The sequence below is a fragment of the Pyrgilauda ruficollis genome, unplaced genomic scaffold (genome assembly GCF_017590135.1).
Source record: "Pyrgilauda ruficollis isolate IOZ18807 unplaced genomic scaffold, ASM1759013v1 scaffold57, whole genome shotgun sequence".
Taxonomy (NCBI): Eukaryota; Metazoa; Chordata; class Aves; order Passeriformes; family Passeridae; genus Pyrgilauda; species Pyrgilauda ruficollis.
The window spans coordinates 541,470-562,096 of record NW_024527377.1 but is presented as its reverse complement, the minus strand read 5'-3'; the positions used below and the strand labels follow the sequence as shown (position 1 = coordinate 562,096).

General features: G+C 39.8%; 1 protein-coding gene across 13 annotated transcripts in view; it reads right to left on the bottom strand.

Annotated features, from left to right (window-relative positions):
* The window catches only part of RAPGEF6 (Rap guanine nucleotide exchange factor 6), a 122,627-nt gene that overhangs the window by 91,015 nt on the left and 10,985 nt on the right, over positions 1 to 20,627 (bottom strand). For 12 of the 13 annotated variants that reach the window (XM_041481804.1, XM_041481798.1, XM_041481806.1 and 9 more), the window contains exons 2-4: positions 5,953 to 6,023; positions 5,281 to 5,337; positions 4,292 to 4,375 (exon numbers count right to left, since the gene is read on the bottom strand). In XM_041481804.1, coding sequence (XP_041337738.1) covers positions 4,292 to 4,375; positions 5,281 to 5,337; positions 5,953 to 6,023 — 212 coding nt within the window. Of the gene's footprint in view, positions 1 to 4,291; positions 4,376 to 5,280; positions 5,338 to 5,952; positions 6,024 to 13,905; positions 13,926 to 20,627 lie in introns of those variants that run through there. The other variant, XM_041481801.1, reaches the window with a different exon arrangement.

The window sequence follows — 20,627 nt, the reverse complement described above, 5'->3', positions numbered from 1 at the left end:
TCTATCTGAATTAATTAGTTTTACAAATACATTTATTGGTAGCATTCCCAAGTTGTTGTTTCACTTACTGGCTGTCAGGCACTGCTACAAGTTACAGCCACCACTTAACAGAAACATCCAAGGAAAACATCACCTCATCCAGAGCCACAAATGCACTGAATAACCACTGCTTTTATCCTGTACCAAGTACTAAATCTCTCAGACTTGATAAGCACAGGGAGGTAAGGCTGAAGCTCCCTTTAAGAGAGCAGAGAAAATCATCCACAACAGTTAGTTGGGAAGAGCTTTCCAGTGTGAAGCAAACATACGCTCAGAGTATTGTACTGTATTGTGATTGCAATATTTAGAGTCACACAGTAAGAAACTTAAATCCTGATTATGGCAACAATTATCACAATTCAGAACCTTACTGGCAACTGCCAGTTTGTCAGAAATTAGGTTTACTGTATGGCAGCAGGGGACTGGCACACATGGATCCAGACCATGGAAGCTGAGGGAGGAAAAGCACTATTCACACTCCAGGCATTGGGAATGGAACGGAGATGAGGAAGAGCAGAGTTTGAGGAGCACTGGGACAGAGCTTGGATACAGCAGGTGCAGTCTAAGCAGATGCAGTATTCAAGTTAAACCTGAAAAGGAAGGATCAGGGGACAAAAAGACCAGTATACCTTGCACTGCCAGAAGCTGGGAGGAGCTGCCAGGAGCTCTGAGCCACTGGTGTACTTTTGCAGCGATCGTACAAATTCACAAGTATTTGCAGAAAGCAGCCCTACAGGCTTCAGAAGCAAAACTGATCTGACTTTAGATAGTGCATTTGAGGTATAAATATGTTTGAGAACAAAGCTATATACATCAACATTTAAATTATGGCATTTTGTTAATTTTTTAATTCTTCAAATTGCAAATCTTTAATCTCACATTCTTACTTTACATCACTGACAGTCCTGTAGAAGCACAGTATTTTCTGTTCTTCTGGCACTGCACACAGAATAGATGTAAACACTATTAACAGTCACTATTAAGTCACAGTCAGTTGCAAAATAAAAACACTGTTACTCACAAACACTAATACAAAACAAGCTAAAATAATTTCAACCCAAGCTGTTGTTCATGATGCAAAACTGGAGTTCCTCTTTCATTATGACCATTTTCTTGATCTAAGCATTTGGGTCTTCTCCTTTTACTAAAGAAAAGAGAAATGACTAATTGAGTCATTGATGCATCTACAACTCTCATGAAAAGACACCACACAACCACAAGGCCATTTTAAATAAAGCAATTGTTTTTAGCCAAGAAATGCACTACATGAGTAGAACAATGATTCCAATTTTCTCCACTTGAGAGATTTTGGAAGGACAGGGAAAGAGAAGTGTTTGTTTTAGTACCACTACATCTTGAATGTTTCAAGAGTTTGTATTTTTCCTTTGGAGGTTCAATTCTCACAGCTGTAGGAGGCTGTCAGCCACATAATTGGCTTCAAAAGTTCCTCCAGGTCCTTGATATATCTCCTATGGCTAATCTTGCTGTGAGTAATCTCCTTCAAATATCCTGTTCACATGAATTATCTTCATTAACAAGCAAGGTCAACACAAAACCTCTTTAACTTACTGACATGATTTTCCTTCCACAAATCCTTCAATCCCGTTCTTTTATTCCGGCCATTGCTTTCATGTTAGAAGCAAATTCTTCTCCTCCTATGCCAAATCTATTAACAAATCCATTCCCCAGAAAATAGGGTAATCAAGATTATGCCATCTTTGTACCTGGTGTTACTGACTGATCTGCATCTTACCTTAAAAATCTTACAGGGTTTCTCTCATCATGAGCATCAGTGTCAGAATATTTAATAGATTTATTGTGCCTGGATGCACACTTTACTCCTCCCATTTTTAAACCAATTTCTGAATGACAACTTGAATAAAAGTTCATCAAGTCCATAAAAAAACCCTTTTCAAGCACAGTGAGCTCCAGCTTCCATCCTTACTTATTCAAATACTTAGACAAAGTTAATAAAGCAGTTACTGGCCACCTCCTTCTGTTTTCAAGGGGCTAAGTATCTTTCAGGTAGGATTCTACTGCATATTTTCTTTCAAAGAGTTCAGCAGAAAAAAAATAAGGTTTCCAAAAGCTCTGATAGACAGTGGATTAAAGGGGGCAAGCAAAAGCAGGATAGCATCTTCTCCAGGTTAAGTCTACAGCTGTTTACTACAGTCTCCTCCTATCCATCAAGGCAATCACAGGGCAGGTGACAGAAAAAGGACAAGTATTGTGAGGATATACCAGCAAACAGTTATTAAACCATAACCACTTCCCAGTGGCTATGATTATTTATGGAGACTGCAAGGATCTCACTAACAATCAATTGTAACAGCAGTATCCTATATAATTGTTATTATATAATTAATGCTGGGCAGTTAGTTTCTAGTGCAATGCTGAATTTTGAACAATGACTGCATGGATAAAGCAGTACCTCACACAGCATACTCTCCCATCAAGTTTATTTCACAAACATATTACAAGTCTAGGATCATATGCACATCAGGCAAAGAGAACATGCAGCAAGTTATCTTAGTTTTCTGTGATACAGAATAGCTCTGTAATACCTGAGGCAATGAGAATAAAGGCAATATTGTGCTTTCCTATACAAGTGTAGTTAAGCCTCCCTTCAGAATGACTCACATAATCAGGAACTTGGTTGGGGACAAAGAATAAAAAGTGACATTAAGTATTACTTCAAATGTAATGAAAATACTGCTAATTACAATTATGAAAGAATACTACTTATCCAAGGCATTATTTCATATGAAATTAGTCTGTGTCTGATGACTGCAGTTCCCTCAACTAGAAATGTGACAGATAAGGTATTCCAAACAGGGAAAGTAACTGAAGTTTATCCCACTCTACTGAAGGAAAAAAAAAATTCTATTTAATGCACCAATATGACTATTTCAAACAAAAAGGAAGTGAGCTGAATGCCCTAGACACCTATCAGGAGTCCATTCTCTTCCTCTCCACATGATCTCACCACCTAAGGAGACAGAACATCCCAGGAACCACCCTTTATAAGCTGTAACCTGCCAGCAGCTCCATCTAACAGATGACCCTTTCACCACCCTCATTATCCATAATAAATGTAGCTGTAATCTTGTGAATTAACTATAACAGGTCTGCTTTGCTTTTCTCTTTTTTAAGACACAAGAAACCTTACAAGCAATGGTGCTTCTAAGTCACATACTCCAGGTTTTGCAAAACAATAATTTTAGAGTGTTTTTATGCAAATACAAGCATGCCATGTCCTCACTGCTGCTACTCCTGAACTTATAATTGACTCATCATAGTAAGATTTTGGTTGAAAGGGACCTTAAAGCACATCTTGTTCCACCCCCTGCCATAGGCAAGGATCCTTTCCATTAGACAAGATTGCTCCAAGCCCCATCCAAACTGGCTTTGAACACTTCCAGAGAGGGGGCAGCCACAGCTTCTCTGGACAATTTCACTCAGGGGCCTTCAGCCACTCAAGGAGCATTAGGTGTTTAATATCCAGCCTACAGCTAACTGAGCTGAAAAATTCAGTCCTATATGTTCTTACTAGCACACACTATGAAATTCAAATATACAGAAATGTATGTAAGCTGGAGCTGGCCTTAAGTCTATGCACTCATGGTCAGCTCATGCTGACTCAAGTGAAACACAGTGAAATAAAAATGAGTGATTACAAGGTCAAGCAGAGTATTACGCTGGGTACTCAGGGCATTACTTGCCCAAGTTCAGCTCAAGCCTAATAATATGCTCCAGTGAAAGCATGTCAGTGCTCACTGTGGTTCAGCCCCGGGACACAGATGGGCTTCTGGCACAAGCTCTCCACAGCTGATGCTGCTGGCCCCTTCTTGCTGCACATAAAAATCATATGTGCCATTAAATACAGCCTCTGACCAAATGGCAGCAGCTATGTGATCTGCAGTCATATTTTTGTGACTATCCAGAACAGTCACACAGCACAAATTATTCAAAGAGACCCCATGGTAATAAGCTGACTACAAATTTTCTTACAAACTTAAAAAGCCAAACTAGATTGAGTGCAGTATTACACAAAGAAATTTCAACATGCAGAACAAGTCTGAGAAAATTTAAATTGAATTAGCTGAACATTTCTTTCACTATCAAACTTTAGAAAAACCAAAATTATGACATTATTTTAAAATTCTTTAAAATTTGTAGTAACACAAATACATAGGAAGTGTTTATTAAAAAAAAAAAAGGGCCTTAAATGACAAGATGTTATTTTACCTACCTGCAAGGTGGCAAAAACATTGAATCCTTCATGAGCACAGATCCAGAAAGCAGGATATACCAGCATCTTGCAATAGTTTCTGAGCTGTAAGAAAAGAAATCACTGATATGTACTTCTCCTTACAGCACCTTAGAATTATGTTATCCAAAATATTATGGTAGTAAAATAATGATTTATCATTCTACCAGTTTAATATAAGAACCTGGGAACTCCAACTGGACCAGGATTTTTTTTTTAAACATTCACATAAGAGATGTCTCTTATACTTTACATTTTGACATTTAACTTAGCTTAAAAATTTACTTTATTGAAATGAAATTTTTAATGAAAACATTTTATTCCAGTGAAAGTATACACAAAGGCTACAAATACAGGACAGCACACAACCCCACACACAGATATTGACCTGCTACTGGTGTCACACATACCCACCACACCAAGGAGCAGGGGGCATCTCATTTAGACTCGGGTGTGCTGGAAGCTGTGCCTTATACAGAAAGCTAGGATTAACTATGAGATGATAAATATGCCATAAGCAATGCTAAAATATGAGGAAAACAAAAGTATTTTTGCTTCCCAGGAAGAACCTAGAGAAGTGTAAGCTAAAATACCAGTTTTTCAATGTGAAGTGCTGGGGTTTGAGCTGCAGCCCTCTCCAGCACGGGCTGCTCCGCGCAGGCAGTGCCAGCTCCAGGGATACAGTGCCACCTACTGAGCTGAGTGTCACCAGCTGCAGAGGGGACACTGCCTGCCTTGTCACCCGGTGTCACTGACACACACACACACCCTCTGCTGTCCCTGGGAGCTGGGCTGGAAGGGCATGGGCACCCCTCAAACATCCACACTGCACCACTGCCACAACCACCTCTGCCAAAGCTTTTAACCAATTATTGACAAGGACTGAAAAGCAAATGACATACAACAACATGCAGAACATTGGGTTTGCCCACATTTCTGCTGAAGAACTCCAACAAGTGCTGTGTACTCACCAAAAGAGAACTTGGTTGCCCTTGTACCTCTCATAGCGGGCACTTGACGACATTATTCTGAGGGAAGAGGAAGAGAAGTTTAAATTCAATTTTAATCCCCAAAGATCATAAGACATTAATCACTGCGTTTCAGTAGAATCACTTTCAGGCTCTAAAACCTCAAATTCAACTATTTCTTTTGTTCTAAACAAAGGATGTGCTTAACTGGAAAATTCAAATTATTACGGTGCTCTTCATTATCCAAATAGATAATATACAGCATGTTTTCCAAGTGTTTAAATCACTCCCACACACTGGAATTACCCATAGCAACAGAACTGAAGGAACTAAAATACTTCCAAAGCACTTTTTGTGCTTTGTTGGCCTTCCGTTTTATGGATTCTGAGACCATCAGAATGTCTGAAGCATTAAAAAGCTTTTGTAATCTGAGTTAAGACAGGGCACTGTCTACACAGTCCTTTGTAGGCAAATGGGAGCAAGCTCTGCCTTCCTTCTTAGAAGAGCTAATTAGTTTAGATTTTGTGCCACATTATGGCAGTGACTTAACTCAGTAATGGATTTGGCCAATGCTCTGCCACCTCAAACTGCAGGCAGACAAAAGCTCTGCTCATCTCCACAAAAAAAGTCATGAATGTAAGTGTGCTAAAAAACACAAACTGCAGAGAACTTCACCTTAGCTGATGCTCCCTGAAGTGTGACAGTATGTCCAGCCCATGAAGGAAAGAATAGATAGTATTCAAGTCCTAAAAAAAAAAAGAAAAACAACACATAAGCAATTTCATTCACATCTAATCACTCGGTTACTTTTCAGATTCTGCACTAAGTTACACAGAATTATACAAAGCCCACATAAATAGATAGATCAGGACACACACGGACTTGAAGGACCCTGTCTGCACTTGAGCTGTGGCAGCGAAAAGAGTGAAGTGCAACTGATGCATCAACACTGACCTGACAAAAAAGATTTATTAAAAATATCTCTGAAAATATTATTTATGTGAATGGATACAGCAGCAAGCAACGCATGGGATAAGACAAATAGAGCAGGCCTGTTCACCCAAGGTCAAAAATTGTTGAAACCTTCTAAGATCTCTAAAGAAGGAATTTTTCAAAACCAGTGAAAAACCTAAGCCACTATATAGGGTGCAGAGAACCACCAGAGTACCTTTTCATAGCAAAGGAGTTATATTTGGAGGGGAAAAACTCTTTCATGTCCTCCTCAGACCTAACTGGCAGGCCCACTATAAATTACACCATTCTACTGCCTCTCTTGCTCAGCCCAGTCCATGTCTGGAGGAAACATCAACAAGTACTCCAAAATACTCTTTGGCAAAGATATAAAAAATAAAGCTTTAGAGGTCACTCACTCCTATTGCCACTAGTCAATATTACATTAGGGTCACCCACTAACAACCATAGAAACGAAAGTATTAAAACATGAAGATTATTTCACTTTATAAACTAAACTTTACATAGAAGCTGTAATTAGGAGATACAGCTGTTTAAACCTCTCACCAGACAGAATCCTCTTCAGTCACAAAAATATCTGTGCTGATGGTGCAGACCACATGGCAGGGAACAGCTCACTAGGGCTATTCAGCACTTAATTTACTGTCCTGAACAGGTGGGCTGTTAGAGCCACATACACACACAACAAAATCATTATACACCACAGGGCAGTCTCTCCAGCTTGGCCTTGGAAGGTATGTTCTGAATTTTCAAGTGCTGCATTTATCCAGTGTTTACATAAGATAAATCAATATGAATGCTGGCCTCAGAATTTACAATGGATTTACTTCAGAAAAGTTCTTTGGCTTCATAGTCCATGTTTAGCACTATAACTGATATGGACTGTTGTATCAAATGAAAGGTCAGACGTAATTGCAGACCATGTAAAACCAATAAAACTCTGATTTTTTTTTTTAAATGTCATTACCAAATCCCATTAAAATTAAACAGAAGGCCTGAATTTGTAACACATTTACAAAGCACTCATTTCACACAGTCCAATCTCATTTTAATCATGCAAGCTGCCACAAACATGTTTTTGTTAGTGAAACCATCCAGGAGCACTAGCTATGGACACACTCCAAACACACCACAGCCTGTCAGAGGTGGGCACCTGGCAGCCAGAGGGTCATTTCAGATAACCAACAGCTCCATTTCTGAGCTTGTCCTCTTTCTGAGTAGGGAACTACCTCAACTCCTCCACCTGAAAGCATTAGGCACAGAAATGCAGCAACTATATATTCAGTACATACAGTGGCTTAGCAGTTAATAATATCTGGCTCTCCCAGGCCAAAAGAAGGATACTCACAACTCCTGTGAAAGCTGGGTAGCCAGAAGAGAATCAGTATTTGGTATTAAAATTAAGGCTGAATTTTTTAAGTTTTTTTAACTCATTTTGTCTATATAGGTTTTCCTACGTTTTCCAGTACTTTTTTACATAACTGGGACTAAGATGTAACAGAACATCTTGACAACATTTTAGACAAGCAGTTCTGTAGTTATGAGCAACAGAAAACTGTAAGCAGAACAAGAGCCTATGTTCCCCTTTTAATCACAAAGTTTTTAACTTCTGCATATGAAAAATGACCACATCCTGACTTGTAAATTATTCTTTACAACTCCCCAGTTGTAAAGAATAATGCAGCCCCTTCACAAGTTCACTCAGCCTGGACTGACTCCTGCACTCCACCTGCAGCACAGAGGACTGCTGTACTGATCCACTGAAGAGCCTGATGATCAAACAGTTGGCAAATTTAAGAGATAAACATTTGCTTAAAGGGATACATGTCTGGAAAGCATCCCCCAACTCCAACCTCATCTGTTGAGATGAGCACCAGCAGCAGAGGGAACAGCTGAGCAGAGCACAGGGAAGGCAAACGTTCCTCTTCCCTCACCCAGCAGAAGATATTCAACTTACACTGCCCACTATCAGCTCTAATGCTGATAAATAATGAACAACATGATGAATGTAACTCACTGCACCCAGCCAGGTGAGTATCAACAAGCTAAACACATTGGCTATTCACACAGCAGCGTCTATAGGTTGTTTTAAATCAGGACCTGTAATGCTTTCCCTAAAATACCTGACTTTTAAAGCAAGCCCTCTTCCCAGTCATGCAGAGAAGGTGGTTCTGGGTGCCACTGAGCAAGAGAACTAACAGCAATCCCCTGGGAAGGGCTGCGAGGTGCCTCTTCCTGCCAGTACCTCCAATGTACGTATCCAATCTGTTTTCCACATCTTGGTAGAAAGCCTTTTTTGTTTGTTTAAATAGATACAACCAAGTAGAATTCCTCCTCTCCCTCACGTGCCACTTCAGATTCTAACACAGGAGGGTACAGTACATGTGGTGCATACATCCCAGGTTTTCCCAATAAAATGAAAATTACCATTAGCTATGAACATCAGTCATCGTTTGTGAAGTTTTCTCTGTACTTAAAACTCATTTCAGACTAAGCTTAAAATAGCACTGAAATTACATTTCACATACTATATTTAGAGTCTCATTCTATATTTTTGCCGGCAAGGAACATCAATTAATCCAAGGGTGGCTGGACATGGGCAGGGGCTGTGGCCACCTCGTGGACAGAAGGTGAAGTCCAGCTGCACCATGCTCCCAAAAATCCTCCTCCAACAGAGCTGAAAGTATTTATTTCTCTAACTCAAACTTTACAACAGCTTCTAATGATTTTCACTTTTATTTTTAAAAACATATTTATTTCACCACAGCAGTTCTAAACAGTGGACAAGCACATAACCTCAGTACAAAGGGTAGAGATTATTTTCACAGATACTTTTCTGATACTCACTGTGAAAAGTGATGCCAAAGGGCAACATTCAGCATCATATCAGCAGAGAACAAAACATTTGCTGGAATTTTACAGCCCCTTTCCATATCCTTCCTTATAATCTCTTTACTTACTTTTTCTGCCAAAATCCAACCGAGACACAACTATTGATGAAACACAATTTCTCCACATGCTCTAAGCTAAAGAACAAGGTCGGTATGAATTTATTTTGCAATCTTTTCTTCAGAGCTTTTCATCAGCTGAAATAACAGCTGAAACTGAAGCACAGGATCTACCTGCAAATGCTATGCTGACAAGAGATTTGTCAATCTTTGACAGAAAACAACCTTGACTAAGGTTATTTATAGACAAAGTAACTCACATTATCTATTCAACTAGCTAAAACTGCAGCTCCAGCAACTCAAGGGAACGTGGGAAAGTGAGCAAAGAGTAATCAGGCAGTTGTTAATCCTGTGAGAAAGGAGATTTTCTATACCATAGAGAGGAAACATGAACACCACGACCGCAGTGATCCTGCACCAAGCCGCCCGGGACGGATCATTCTTTGCCTCCAGTTCTCACAGCAGATGTCTTTAAAAAAAGCAGAGGACATCTGTGTCTTCAAATTCTTCCCATGACAGAACACTGCATGAAACAGCGTGTGCTTCAGCAGCAGTGCTGAAACCAAGGGATGGCTCTGCGGATGGCGCTGTTATCACAGAAGTGTGGTCAGCAGCAGCCTCAGCTTCTTCCAGTTTTTATCAGCTCCAGCACACACAGCCTTCCAGCAAAAAGCTTAACCAGCTGCTCAACCAAAGGTGGTACAAAAACACAGAGATTTCAGTAACAATATCATGTTATATAAATATATATTCTTTTATGGTAACATCCTCGTCCCAATATAGTTAGAAGTGAGCCACCTGAATACCCAGACCACTTCTCATTTTCCCTGCCAGATGCTAACTCTCAAGAGATACCATAACAGGAGAAAATAAAAGAAGCATCAACTAAAAACTCATTACACAAAAGTAAAGCCACCAGCTAACCACCACCATCACCCACTCATCCCAAAACATTTCTTTGAAAATAATTCACTCCTATTTTTTTTTTTTTTGCAAGGATGGTGATATATTCGTTTCTTAATTGTTAAGATGTAACTTTTTAAAATAAAGAAGTAAGCACAGTCAGCCAGAAAAATCATCAGAAAAATATAATCCAGACTCAAAGTTGCTGAGGAAGTGGTGGTCACCCTTAAGTTTCATTACTGGCATCTTTTTAAAATATGACCAAGATCTGGATGCTTCTGAACAAGCACCAACAGTGCGGCAACACCAATGATGAGCAAAGTTTGCAAGTAGGCATCATTTTCTTTTGCTTCACCCTCTTTTCACCCAGTCTCTGGCGTTTAATCCAAGAAGCATCTTTACAAACTTGGAACTAAGGCTCCAGTGGAACAACAGTGGTCTCGAACATGGAGTTCTGACCACAAAGTTTCCCAAGCAACAACTCCAGCCAGCACAACTGTAATTCACATGACCTGCATCCAGATGCTGTAAGTCCCCAACAAGGTCCAAGACAAATCTTCCTGCAGTGTTTAAAGCAGGAGGTAAAAGGGGTAAAAGCGGGGGTGGGGGGGGGGCCCAAACCCAAAAAAAAAAAAAAAACCAACACCAAAACAAAACTACCCCTCAAAAAAACCAAATTACTAAAACCAATTAAAAAAAAATAAAAGCAGCTCTGAAACAAGGATAGAATGACAGCATCACAAGCAACTTTGCCCCTCAAAAGCACAAAACAAAAAAATAATGCTTCCCTTTATGTGACCCCAGCCAGGTGTTTCAGTAACATATTATTATTACTATTATTATTAAACACTAAACAGGAAATCTGGTCTATTTCTAAGGAAAATAAATTGTTGTGAAATGACCTCATAGTTGTAAATTCTGATTAATCTCACATAGATCCAACCTCAGTAATTGCAATCAGGTATTAGGATGCCGAGGAAGTGATAAATCCCCCCAGACTCCTCTCAGCACTGCCTGTCATGTTCTGTCCTTCATGCCAGAGGCAGAGTCAGCCCAGATCCGGAACAGCTGCATCAGCCCCGCACTGGCCAGGGACAGCTGCTCACTGCAGCGCTCAGGGATGCTCCCAAATCCCAGCGAGCCTGGGCCTCACAGATACCCTGAACCTGAAACAAGGGCTCCCAAAGAAAGCAGACTGGCAAGTGTTATTCAGTCGGAGCAGAGCTTTGCTCAGGGAATGAGAAAGCAGGAACCTGCACCAGAGCACTTCAAAGCTGCATGTAAAACCAGCTGTGTCAGCAAGTCCCAGACAGATTGCTCTCACATGCAAACCTGTCCCAAAGAGCTGCACAAAACCTGTCTCTCAATCCACCCCAAACACATTAAATTCCTCCTGCAAGAACATATGCTTGGCTCACTCAAGGCTCCCCAGAGCCAGCCCATGCAGGCTGCTGAGCCACCCAGGATTCCCTGGGTCACACACAAGAACCTGCTTCTACAAAAGCACAAACGATGACTGATGGGTTTACATCCTTTCCTTTTCCAAGCTAAGGCAGTTGGCGGGATGCATATTTTATATGTTTCAGAGCAAACAAAACATCAGTATTTTCTGAAGATACGTTAGAGATCCAGTCATGCGTCTGAGAATATACTTTAAAATAAACAGACACACATTTCTGCCTTTGAACCAACAGTTAAACTATATGGCAACAGCTTCCCAAATTCCAAGAGCATTCAAAAAGATCATCAGGTACAAAATCCTCCAGGAAAAGAAGCTGCATGGTTGCAAGGTACCTTCCTGTTTGTGTGCTGCTTAACCTCTTGTCCCTTTTCAGTGCTCTGAGCAGAAACAAGGCTGGAAACAAACTCCAGCAGAACGAAGCACTGATTTAGTTTCAGGACAAGGATTTTAACAGCCTCTTGGACAGTGTCTGAATTTCTCTGTATTACAGTTGTTATTTAAAGTGCCTAGATTTCAGTAAGGCAAACAGAGGTGATTCCTGGAGCACAGAGCACAAGCTGTGTAAGCTCTAGGTGGGAGGTTCCCTCCAGCCCAATGCCATTACTTGCTTCTCAGTGATTCAGCAGGCTCCTTATACAGATTGAATGCAGCTTTTATTAGGAATCCTGTCAGGCTCAATAAAGACTTTGTCACCCTTGGGGGGTGGGGGGGGTGTAGCAGAAGAGAGGAAATGTTACTCAGCACGGTTTATGGTTTTCATTGCTTCCCTTCCTGTTGCTTCATCGAAGGCTGGAATCCGCGCTGTTTCCTTCAGTTTCTGTTTAAGGCAAATTTAAAAATAGTACTCCCAAATTCTTTCCTGATACTGTAATACCAGAAATAAAAACACAGAAACATGTTGTAGTTCTCTGATCCATATTTTACACATTCAGATATCTACAGAGGAAATTCACCAACTTTAAGGATGCTGGTTCAAGGAGCCCACCCTACAATGTCAGCTACCCCCGAAACTTGTGGAAGGAGGAGAAAAAAATCCACTTAAACATGTGTAACAGAGTATACAGCTCCTAAACTAAAAACAAGATGAGATTAACTGGAAAGCAACCCCTCCATCTTAACTTATTTACTCTCCTTGTTCACTGGCATAGACATTGGACTTCAATAAAAATGCAAGTGATGCAACAGAATGTCAGCTCAGAGCTCTTCGCTTAAAGTAACAATTCCCTTTAAAGTAGCCTCCTATTTAGCTGGAGGCCACTTAAAAACAAAAACAAAAACTAAATACAATCACTGAGACACTATTAGGGAAGAGAAAGGACGGATTAGTCAGTCAGACAAATGAAAACTTTATGAATGAAGGACATTAAAGTACATTGCAGAGAATAGTCAGAGTTTAAGCAGCATGCCTAAGGAATGAAGCTGCATCATTCCATGTAGAAAACACCACTAATTCAAAAAGCCTAATTAAAGAACATTACATAGAACACAACAGCAAACTCCTGCATGATCTTATGTCACTGCCTGAGACTGTACACAGTAACGTTTGTACACAACAAACTGGTTTAACTACTTCAGAGCTATATTCCATTATTCAGAAAAAATGGCATATATTTCATAAAGAAGCTGAACAGTTTCAAATGACCAAGAACTTGAATTCTTTGATATATGGACTTTCAGATGTCCCCAGACTCCTGGAACCCATGTCCATCAGACAACTATGGATCATATCCTGACTATTACAGAGCACTCCTCCCTAAACTCTTAACTTCCCATTTACCTATACAAATGACAGATACTGGTTTTTCCAAATAAGGAAATATCAGTCTAGTTATTATAGTATCTTTATACTATATACTGTATGTATCTACATACAGGAGAAAAGATACTTAATCTTTTAAAAGATACGTCATTTCACTCTTGTAAACCCAGGAAGCAATTCCCATTGACAGCATCTGTTAATAACAGTACAGCCACAAACAGAAAACTAAAATTTGGCTCTTATTTTTGCAGACAGTAAGAAGTATCAATTGCAGACTTGGATTGTTATCTTATTTTTTGTGAAAAAGTAACAAGTCCCTCAATGGAGCAAATAGTTTCCTTATATATTATTTTCTATTATTTCATTATAACATGCACATGGCTGCAGGCACAGACTTGCACTCCTAGAATCAAACTATCCTCAAGAAAATTTGGAAAAGCCAGACCTTTAAATACAGAGACTCGAGAGCCACTATTATAGCTTTCTGATGGACTAAAAATATCTCAATTCAGTGGCATAGTTCTAAAAGCAAAATAAAAGAAGTCTTTGTACATGAAAATAAAACAAAAAGTTTCTCTACTCACCAATCACTCCCCACACCCAATCCAGATAAACACCTTCCACCTCAGAACCCTGGATTATGTTGATATAGGACTTTGGTAGAAAGAAAAACATCTAAAGGAATGAGGGAGGGGAAATTTTGTATTATTTTTACTGCTGTTTCATCACAGAGTCAGCATTTTTGGAACCCTGACTTTGCCAGAGAAAAAAAACTTCCTTCGGAAAAGCTGATTTTGCAGAGTGAAATTGCAAGGGGCCTGAACTGGAGAGACAGAACAACAAATGTCACTGCTCCAAATCAAGAAGCTCATGGACAGTTTTGAGTATCTGAAGCACCATTCAGCCCTTTTCACAGCTAAGAATAAAAGTACAGCTATGAAAAAGTGCCTTCAACTAAAACACTATCACAAAGTTCCCAGACACACATTACTTAGTTTTAAAATATCTTTCAGACTTAAATGCTTATAACAGAAAAGCAAGTTGCCCCAAAAACCCTTTTTTGAGTTGTAAAACTTGAGTTTTCAAGCTCCTGAAATTCAACAGGATGGGAAGCACAGAATATACAAAATTATCCCCTATCCAAGAGCAAGACTTCATACCAAACATTTTTAAATAGTACAAAGATTGTCAAATCAGCCTCCTAACCCAGGCTCTTGAAAAATCGCCTCAAATCCACCAAAAAAATAGGTGGCTTCCAGTTTAATCAACACTTTGATAGTCAAGCAGCTGACCACTTGTCAGAATTACCTACCTCCCTTCCAGAGGACAAGCATCCCTCAAACAGCAGTATTTCAGTTAAAACCTTTTGGTTGTAACTCCAAAAACATCAGCTCCTCTGATTCACAAAGAAACTCCCTGCTCTTTTCAGAGGAAAGTGTCAACATCTGAAATTTCTTTTTAAGAAAAGAAGGGATTGTCACTGAAACGTTTGGAAAACAAAAATTAATAATTTCCTATTAAATAAGAAATTTGGTACAGAAACCTGGGCATGAGGAGAGAGGAGGTGGAGGATGAAATCCAAAGGTCAGCTCTGTGCTTATCCATCACGATAACTTGGCAGTGAGGCTGAGAGCAGCTCAGACATGTTGAACATCTGAGTTGGTACTTACACATGACTTTGCTCTTGTTCTCTTTCCTCCCTCTTGGACTAGCAACTGCTGGTTCATACTTAACACATAAACACTCCACTGTCAATGTTTTCATGGAGTTCTGCCCAATGTATCTTTGCAGCAAGTGAATGTTGTAACTGAGCTCCCATACTGCAGCTCAACAGGTATCTCACACAGAGGACTGACAGACACAATAATTGCACTTTATTGTAGCTTTTTTTCTATCATATTGATGCTCACAATTTCATACAAATGGATTAGATATATTGTTATTTTTTCTAATGGCACATTTATGATTTTTCTGTGTGCAATTTCTTACTTCTTTGTGAATACAAGCAAGCAAAGATCACGTCTGTCCGGAAATTAAGTCCTGCTAAATAAATAATAGTGAAGGCAAAATGAGATCTTTATCAATATTGTCATTTAAATCACCCACTCAGTATCCAGGTAAGAGAGAGGAACAGAGCTCTATCAACTGCCTAAAAATGTTTTGGTGTATCAGTAAAACAGGAAGAGAATTATGAGATTATAACTGAGAATAAAGTATCACACAACTGTAATGCTCTCCTCCAGTCCTTTTTAATAAAGCCACTGAAGGAAAAAAAGAAAGAATCAACCTCCAGGTACTTAATTCCCATAATAATGTCATTAAGAACTATGAAGGAATTCCTGTAGTGGACAGCATTAATATGTTCACCAGTAATTCCTTCTGCCTCCTGGCATTAGGATACCCAAGCACTAGCAAATAGATCAATCCAAGAAAGTTACTGCAATGTATAGGAGCTAATATTTCTTAGAGAGTCTAAATTATCTGAATACAGATTTCCACAAACTTTACTAATACCTCAACTACTACAATATCCTCTCACATGCTGAGAAAGGTCACCATGCCTGTATTCATTGTGTCTATACAGTGGCAAACACACTTATACCCCTCATCAAAAAAAAAAGGAATTAATCAGTAGCTCTTCACATCTTTGCTCATAGCAAAGAATTAGCCAGATTTACCTCACTGCAACATTTGAATGCAAACCTCCACAGCAGAACTCTAGGAAATGATGCTCTGACACTTTAACATCTACTTTTGTATTTCTCAGCAATACCTGTGCCATAAACCACAAAGAAGCTTACAGATCCAAACTGAGAGGTTATATATATATGCATGTTCATCTAGCTAGGTTAAGAGGTTTCAAGTCTGAAATCAAATCAAATAAATGTCAGAGGTACAGATACCTGTGCACTTCCCTAGTCATTACATTGATCACTGATGCATAACGTTACAAAGGGAATAATTCTAATTAAGAAAATTAACAACTTCAACATGAGGAGGAACAAGAAACAAGCATACCATTAAGAGACTGAATCAACCACAAGATAATATTGTTAATCAGGAATTTCTAGCTCCGAATCCTGCAGCCTACCCACCACGTACCGAGCTTCACAAAGTGCAACAAACTCGTGACTAACATCCACAGAACTACAGACAAGATGCCAAGGAACTGTCTCCTCCACCTCCACACTAAATCAAACAGGTACTAATTGATAACACGTGAGACATGGGCTCCTTCAGCTGGGTTGCAGAATGTGAGATGATACGGAAACCTCTCCTCCAGTGAGCCATTCAATCCTTAGGCAGACCAAAAAGGTTACAATCAGCCTTGACTACAAAACAAAAACAAGCCAATTCTACCACCTTTCTCATTCCTAGGAAACCATGATCAACACAATTTGTAATGCACCACATCAGAGATTGCTCCAACCTCTTGCTCTTCCTGTGTTAGCCAACCTCAGTCTCTATGGAGGTAAAACAAACCCACTTTTAAACAAATCCAGGGTCTCACCTAAAAAGAAGACTTCTGTTTTAAGACAGCAAAACTACCATTATTTACTGAAGATGAAAAAAAAACAAAAAACACCCAAAAAACACTAATAATAAACTTAATCTGAGCAAAATTGGATTTATAAGCAGCAATGCAATGCCTTCCTTTAATATTCCATCTTTTGACTCATCAGCTCACATTAGAAGAGAGGATCCATGCAGGTGATGAAAGGCAATGTCTGGACACAGCAGCACAATGCTGCAATAAATATTGCATCAGCACAGCCTCTGGACAGTCGTGCCTGTGACGGCAGTCATGGAGAACACACACTCTGATCGCAGTGCACCCAAGTGCAGGAGAAACAGAAGGATCCGGTACTGCAGCTCAGATATTTACATAATTACACTGAAAATTAAGACATCTCTGTTGTGTGTTTTCCTGAAAAGCTGTGCAGTTAGTGTCAGCCTCTCACTCAGGCAGCTGGTCCACTGCAGTACTTACCAAGTACACTCAGTCCAAGTGTTGGAAGGAATGGAAGACCTGTTATCTAAGGCTTCTCACTTTGTTACATTAGCATTCACAACTGTGAAAGCTATGTAATTATATTTCATATAAAAATACATTTAAAAAAAACATTCTACTAGAGTCAAATTAGAGCTTGGGAAAAATCAAAGCAACATTACTATTCATCACACGAAACAATAAAGTCCATGACTCCAGATTTTACAGAGCCAGATTTGCTGCATTTGAGAGACCCAAACTAAGCACAAGGGAAATTCTCAGTTTTTTTTAAAAACATGGTTGTACTCAGCTCTGATAGGTTATGAAGCACCAGTTAACTACAGGTCTGCTATACTCCACAATCACCTTCTACCTAAAATGAACAGAGGGGAAACAAACAGAAAGAAGTTCCTCTCTTGAGCTGTGGACTTCACCAGGAAATGTATCCCAGTGGCTCAGGAACGGGGCTGAAATGGTGGGCCAGACATGCATGAGAAGACATCTTTTCTAATGATCACACCTGGATGATACCCCGCAGTCCTTGTATGAACTGCATGTCAGTTTGGAAGAACCAGAACAAGAAGACTTTGACAAGCATCTTGGAAATCACCTATAATGGCATCTATAGAGGAGCTTGCTGAAGGAAGCCTTCCCATCCAACAGAAGGGAAGCAGTAAATGTGTTTGACAGAAGGTCACCAGTCTGACATCAGACTGCCAGCTTCCTTCCTACTTCAAATGGGAAACAGGAACAGAAACTTCTTCTGCAACAGTTGGGAAGAACAGTTTTACAGCCAAATCAACACAGCCTACTAGAGGCTGGATGTGTTACAAAGAACCCTGAAAATGTAGGATCAAGTAAATCAGATTTAAGTAGAATAACCTCCACAGAGTATCTGGTGGCCATTGGAATGCAGAACTCCTTGTGACAAGAGCATCAAAGCTCCCAAAATTGAAGTGCAACAAAATCAGTATCATCACCTTTCAACACTAAACCCATGGCACAGTTTACAATGACAGACCAAACTCCTCAGCTTCTTCGAATACTACTGTCAAAGTGAAAAACATTACAACAGCTCTGGAACTCTCTCTTCACAGGAATTCATATTTGGCCAAAAGGAACTGTATGTGCCTGCAATGCAACACACCACCACAAGAATTCCCTCCCTCCAGACCATCATTCGAGGCTCATTGATGATCAGTCTTTGAAGGACAGACTGCTTAAACGTCAATGCTAAACAGGCACAAAAAGATTACAAAGACAGAATCCCTTAAGGCAGTTATTTTTGTTCAATTCATCAAGAATTTGCTACAGTCTTGACATGCTAAAAGCTAACCAATAATTAGCAGAGGTAAGGAACCTCAAGAAACCAGATGCAGAATGCTAACTAATTTGTGCATGTTTCCCTGAACTCAGGGTATTTCCAAAATACTACCTTGAAATCCTCAAAAGAGGAAGAAGGGTGTATCACAGTATCATCAAACAAAGGAAAACCCTCTGTATTTTAAGCCTGAAGCCATTGAAACAAGAAGACCTCCAAGTTTTAAAAACACAAGCAAAGTTCTTTTACAGCAATATCAGGTCTTTTACAAGAAGGGCATTAGAGCTCTGAACAGACTATCAAGCTAATCTCAATACACTTCTCAATGCAAACTCATTTTTGCACATGCCTGGCAAAGTGTTTTGCACTTCCCTGCAAACTTCAAGTTCATCTGGAATGGTCCTAAGAAGTGTGCAGCTTCTTTGCCGGTGACAGGATCACCACAAGCCACTGCTAATGCCAAGGGACTCGTTTCCACCTGAAGACTGGCAGCTTTTTACACTCCTGGGATGGGAGCATCAGGCACTGCACACAGGGTTATTAGACAGAGCCAACAGCAGCAGAGTGATCAGCGCGCTCAGCAGCACAGCTCGGTGTCAGACAGCTGCTTGCAGGGGTTTGGCTTCCTCCCCTGAGCTCCTCACGAGCGGGGCTGTCCACAAGTGGACAAAACCTGGGCACAGGCACCTCAGTTTCCTCTCACAGCAGACATTCACACAAGTTCTGTAAGGCTACTACTCTCCTACAATTTATTTGTACTGTAGACAGAAAACCAGCTCTCTTTACACAACGTGACACAATAAATGCTTTTGTTAAAATAAACATTACAGAAAAACTCCTCTCTGAAGTTTACACAAAGTTTGGGTATACTACCTGAAGAGATTTTCTTTTGAAAATCATTATTTTTTTATAGTTACCTCTTTATTCACTACAATATTCTGTAGCTTTAATACTGCTTCTAAGAGGAATTTAACACCTACACATCTTGACTGCTTATCCTCCACCCTTTGCATTTTTGGAGAACAAAAGCAGAAAAGAAATGTGGGGTTTTTTCCATTTGGCAACTTTTCTGAATGCCAAGTATACTTGCAGTTCTCTCCCACCTCCTTCCACACCCTTTTCTGGCCCTTTCTCATTATTCTAGTATCTCCAAGAAGTTCCTACTGCAAGGTCAGTAACAACACAGTAGGCTCATATTCTAGGTCAGACTAAGCATAAAACACTACTACTTTTACTACCTAACCAGTCCCTGAAACAAGTTTTTTAAATTCAGATACTACAATAAGAAATAGGTTGGTAGAAAAATATAACATATTTAAACTTTAATTCGTAAATGAAAACTTTTAGTTAAATTATCACTCCACAGACAAAACTAAGTGCATGACCCCACTTCATGGGGAAAAGTATATACTAAAGGAAGTAAGTTCCAATAAAAAAATTCCAAGACTTCACCATAATTTCTGGTTTTACTCTCATGGCTGTCACAGCTGTCACTAAAATGAAAAAACAGTTTTTCAGGAACAGTAGAAGCAAGTACAGGAAAAGTAATCTTGGAACAATAACATTCCACATGGTCCTCGGAAGATCACTGGGAACAGTTACCCCAATACGCACTAACTCCACTTGCTCCTTTAACAGGATTTACAGGAAGCAGAAGTCATATTGGAAAGAACCAAACCAATCCTATCTGGGCAAGTTCCAGCTATGAGGTTACCCGTCCCCAGCTCCCCGTGTTTGCAAGCTGGGGAGCACAGAGGGAACTGCAGGCTCCACCTGCCTGCTGCCACCAGCTGGGGCTCACAGGGTCACAGTGCTCTGCAGCACTGAGTGTCTTCTGTGACACCAATGGACAAAAATTGGAGTCACTTTTCTGCCCCCTACAATCTACATTTACTGCCACCCTACCATCATAGTTTAGAGAATTAGGCCTTGAAATACCTGATCAATATTAATCTAGTCTGCACAATCACATCTGCTGAGCCCTAAATCCTGCA